This window comes from Alosa sapidissima, chromosome 2 (assembly GCF_018492685.1).
Source record: "Alosa sapidissima isolate fAloSap1 chromosome 2, fAloSap1.pri, whole genome shotgun sequence".
NCBI classification, from domain to species: Eukaryota; Metazoa; Chordata; class Actinopteri; order Clupeiformes; family Clupeidae; genus Alosa; species Alosa sapidissima.
The window spans coordinates 13,890,509-13,895,985 of NC_055958.1; the positions used below are offsets into that span (position 1 = coordinate 13,890,509).

At 40.1% G+C, this 5,477-nt stretch overlaps 1 protein-coding gene across 1 annotated transcript in view; it reads right to left on the minus strand.

The window, feature by feature from the left end:
- The window catches only part of atp1a1b (ATPase Na+/K+ transporting subunit alpha 1b), a 29,598-nt gene extending 26,696 nt beyond the window's left edge, over nt 1-2,902 (minus strand). The window contains exon 1 of the mRNA XM_042075356.1: nt 2,745-2,902. Within this exon, the coding sequence (XP_041931290.1) occupies nt 2,745-2,756 (12 nt within the window). The 5' untranslated portion in view covers nt 2,757-2,902. The remainder of the gene's footprint in view (nt 1-2,744) is intronic.
- Between the last annotated feature and the right edge of the window lie 2,575 nt (nt 2,903-5,477).

The following is a 5,477-nucleotide window of genomic DNA, read 5'->3' on the forward strand; positions in this document are numbered from 1 at the left end:
CAATCGTGCTGCCACTGCAACTGGCACGGCCTCGTTTCTAGTCTGAATTGTAGCGCGTTCAAAGCATAAACACTTTAGGCTAATGCAAAACATTGCGTTTGGTTCATAGCCTCTACTGTGACAAGCATAGTTTGTTCATATCGATTTATTTTTATTACAACGTAAGAGAGACATGGAAAAACTATTCTGATGGCTCCTGATCAATCTTTATTTGTATAAATAATGATATCCCATTCTTATTTATGTGCACTACGTATGTGTGGGGTGGGGTGGTTAGGTGCGTGCACTAGATTTATTTCACTAGTAAAGCTTCCTGTCCACTATCTAGCCGGGATCATTTAGATGCAGTCTTGGCTTTTCACCAGGAGAGGTCGCTGTTACTGAAGCTCCGAGTAATGAACCCATTTTTGAATCAATTGTTCAAAGTGGTTCAGTGCTTCACCAAAGCTTCATTTGCCCATCACTAGTTTCAACTGAATAGCCAGATTGTGTTAATTATTTCCATCAGACAAAAGTGGTTGTTTTGACAGCACAGTCAAGGAAGAGGTTGTTATAGGTTTGACAGAGATCTATTTTGATTTTTGAGCTTCAGGGTTAAGATGAGATTAGCAGGAGGGTCCCCCACCCCCATATGTCTAAAGTACTATTGTTTTTACAAATGAAACAAACTCTGTCTAAATTAAATAATGATATACAAGCCATATAACAATAACAGTAAATACAAGAGAGCTTAAGTGTGCTTGTAGTCACAGCTGACTTGTGAGGTGACAAAAAATATGAATGACAAAAAACAAAACTAACAAACATCATTTTGGTTCAAATTGAGTGGAGGAGGGACAGAGACTACAGACTACAGCTGGATTGACACGACATTACATTCAGAATAGATACAGCAGGAGTCAAATGGAATGCCACTTTATAGTCAGCTGTTGTGAAAGAGGCAAACACTCAGAGACCAGGAGAGTCAAATTTATGGTGGAAGGACTGAAATGCTTACAAGGAGAGAACAATACACCATGAAGTATGGCTGACTGTATCAAACATGTTCTGTGAAGAGAATTGGGAGAGGGATGGGATGGGGGAAATAGGAGCAACTGGGAGGGTGGCCCCTATCTGGAGTCAGAGAATTAAGTGGTGGGAACCCCAAAATGGACGAATCGAGTCCATCAACAAGTGGTCACTGGAATGCCAGGAGCCGCTCTGGGTTTTTAAATTACTGGCAGAGAAATTAATTAAAGCGAAAGACTAGGGTACAAACAGACCATAACATCGGACTCGATAAAATGCCAGTATTTGACACATGAAATTGTAGGACGCAACTAGTAGACCAATGGCTAAGACCTGACCAAAAAAAAGTTACTACTGCGACGAGTACGAGTAGGATACACGGGTTTCCCGTTTACCAACAAAACTAGATGCGCGCGCAGCCGTGGGGCAGAAGACGCTTGGGGGCCGTCCACAACGTTATAAACTTAAAGGAACCATATGTAAGATTGTGGCCAAAACTGGTACTGCAATCACTTTCAAATTACTGTAGAGAGGTGTTTCCCCTCCCCCTCCCCCCTGACTCTAGGTTGACAACCCGGATGCCGAAACACTACTGACATTGTGATTAGTAGATAGGTGGAGGGTGGCGCATCAGGCCAAAACACAACATGACATGACAAAGCACAACATCAACATCAGTTAAGGGGTGCAACTTCACTTTTTAAATGACAATATCCTGGCCGGACTGCTGTTGTCAGTGATATAAGTATTTGAAATGAACATGATTTCTTACTGTCTAGTGACATATCAGGGCCATTTTATGATTAACTGAAATACATTTCTTACATATGGTTCCTTTAACCTAAATAGTCGGCTGCTGTAAGCTACAATCGGATTTTATTGTATACCCCTGTTGTCTCAATGATAATAACATCTCATTTCAGACTACATTTCAAAGTTTGCCGTTCATTTGCATTATTAATATAACATCGTATTTTGTTATTTTTGGCGAAGACATGCATTCCGTTAGGGATATTGAACATATTTAACATTCTCTAACCATCGTGATTTCGAATTGGTGCAGTTTTCAGCACAAAAACTAATTTTATTCTTTTGCTCTTTTGCATTGCTCTATGCTGTTCTATGGTGCTTTCTGCCTCTTGGTTGCGCACGCATGTTTTCGTGACGTTGCATAGAAATCCATGTATATGCACTACAATAAATGCATGTATCATGCATCAACATTATAGAGGGGGAAATTATGACATTCAAATAGTGATGTAGGCTAGATTAGGCTACATCCATATCAGACAGGGATGTTGCATATGACATGCTGTCAAAATACTTCCAGAACTATTTTGTGGTGAGGATCTGGTCCGCGCGAAAGAATAGCATTTAAAAACCGTCTTGATAATGAAATGCTACAGAGTTCTTTGAAATAACTGTTTTCGTTAACACAATTCATAAAAAAAATACAACAAATAGCTAATGTTCAGGCTTCCACATTAGGTTATCCACAACTTTATCGAAGCTGGGTGACTTCTAACTGGTATTTAAAACAGTATTTTAAATAGCCAACAAGAAAAACAATTATCCTAATTTAATGAATTCATTCAATTAATTTAAAGTGATGCCAATTAACTTGGAGCTGAAGCATGTTCCAAAATGTAACCAAACATAGCCTACTGAAGAAAGAGTGAAAATATTCAAATCGATAACCCTTTGGAGGATGTTTTATGGTAGACTAGGCTACTTACCCCGACCCCCATATTCGCTGAGCAACCGACTGTCGTCTATCTCCACAAAAGTCTTAAAGTTTTGAGTCTCCTGCCTCTTAGGAATGACTGTACAGTAGTAGACTATCACTTCAGCCGTCTGGAAACAAGGCAACCCACACACTGTCGTTCAGCGTTGACACTCGGTATTTATATGGTTCCTTGCTCCATTTGCCATGGTTACATCGGAACAATAGGAGGTCGTCACTATGGGTCGTTAGCTCCATGTGTGCACTTTTTTTTTTAGGCAAGGGACGGCAAGTGACCTTTTTATTGCAGAGGGAGTTAACAGCTTTAATGATGTCAAGCAATTTACTTATCAATGGTTACCTCTGTCGCACTTTTTATGTGTTGTATATCTTGGCTATGTAGTTACAACTACAAGTCACTGGACTTTAAAACTCTTGGAAACGTCAATCATTTGGCTTTCGATAACTTATGGTGCGCATTTTTGTGTAGGCTAGTCTACAAACAGACTAGCCTACAAAAAAATGCGCACCATAAGTTATCGAAAGCCAAATGATTGACGTTTCCAAGAGTTTTAAAGTTCTATCATTTTACTTATTCGGGTGGGAAAGCAGAGTTAAAGAAGGCTATCGAAATATTCTTAGGCTTCAATGATCAACTTTGCCCCCCGAGGCTGACAGTCGTCATATAGTCGTCATATAGACCCATTATCAGCATCATAGTTGGCCCCACAAGGCTTCCGTTTTAACATTCCATATGTTATCTTAATGCAGAGGAAGTAGATTGGGAACCAAATAGAACGTTCAAGCATTGTTTTTGTTTTTATTGTTGAAAGGGTCTATAGAAGCTATATTCTCACAGCCGTCTGTTCTGTTAGGCTACGCCATCTGGTGGTGATGAAAACAACCTGATAGCATAACATGGCAAGTGCAAGTTAATAACAAAAAAATGACAGGCTACAAAAACAGCTTCATCAGGCACGTGCAGAGTAGGGGGACTACAGGGCTCTAGCACCTGCCCTTTTGCCCCTTTGATGTCCAAGTGCCCCTTTGACAAGACCCGTTTTTTACTTTTTAAAATGTGTAATGTGTACTTCCGCTAGTTCCAACGTGAATATTCGCTAAAATGTCTCATTAATAGTTTGTGAAATTAGACATTTACAAAAATAACAATTGAAATGCCTTGCGGCCACCAATCCGTGACGTCATACATTCAGTGAACTCTCAGAAGGTAGTTGTATTCAGCTTAGAGATAGAGAATACAATGTTTAAAGTTGTTTCATGTTTAATGAAGTAGGCCATCAAACCCCTTTTAACCATGTGGTTAAAATGGTCCATCTATTTCAATAACCTGGCAACTCCGAAAATCTAAGGCTGAACGTTCATAACATATTCTGTTTAGGTTACTATGTTATAGTAGCTTAGGTTAGTAGACCTAGTTCATAAAACAGAGTAGGCAAACCTTTTCTAAATCGTCATAAGCCGACGATATAGGCTACTGTAGTTGTTTAACTAACCCAACTCCACACGTCGTTCTCTGTTTACAGTATGCTACATTACGCGTCATTTCGCGTCATGGCCACACGCACAGCACGTGAATCAGCAAGACGCCAGCTTGCTAATGGTGGTAGTTCACTGTGATAAACATTAAAATTATAGCCTGACAAGCCAGATTAGGCAATAACATATTTGCTGCCGCTAGGGTTAGGGTTAAATGCGGCACCCATTTAAGTTTTAAATAAAGTTAACACGTTTTCTGAAAATTTTGTTCCAGTGCCCTTTTTTTTAAATTTGAGCCCCTGCCCCTTCAAAGGTCTCTGCATTCCCCTGGGGTGGACACAGGAGGTCAGTGGCCTCCTTCACAGGTCCGGTAGGACAGATGATTTCAGACATGTCCTGTGGCCGGATACTCCAGGCAGGGTATCTGTGCTGATGTGTCTGTGGTACAGCATGTGTATTTCTTGGCTTATCAGGACAATGGTTAAATAGCTCCTAAAGATGGTGACAAGCTTGTGGAAAGCGAATGGGCTTGAGAGGATTGTTTAATTTGAGTCTCTAGAAACCACCAGTAGCACACAGAAAAGCATGTTGAGTTCAGGACACTTGTTAAGCTGCAGCAGCTACTGTAGACACAGGAGAGAGAAGCATGTTGAGTTCAAGACACGTGTAGCTTTAAAAGAAGAAAAGAAGAAAAATGTGTTACAACCATACCCTCCCTCATGCACTGCACACACACACACACACACAGCTTGCTAGGTTACCATAGCAAATAGGCTCACCCCAGAAATTATTTTTTAGTAGCCTAATGGTAAAATTATTTGTTAGTAGCCTAATAGTAAATGCTGCAGGTGTAAAAATCTACATAAAACAGATATTTACTTTGATGTCAGGGCTAGATTACAGCATGAAACTTGTTGTGCGTATTAATAAATTAAATTGCTTTCCCTCTTCTCCCTCCCAGCACTTCACTAGGCCTGGGCTTAGGCCTAGTCCACACGTACCAAACCGATCTTTTTCCTCTCCGTCTTCCCTGGAACCATATCAAGAATATTTGCGTCCAAACGGATCCATCTCAACACGCAATAGACGTGTCTATGTGTGGTCCATATTATTTATATTAAAGTCTGCAATATCTCCTTAATTCATAAGTTAAGTTGAGATATAACAACTATCAAAATTGTACATTAGCCAATTCTGATGGGTATCGATGTAGGTAGAAAAAACAATGATCAGCCAATATCCAAACGAG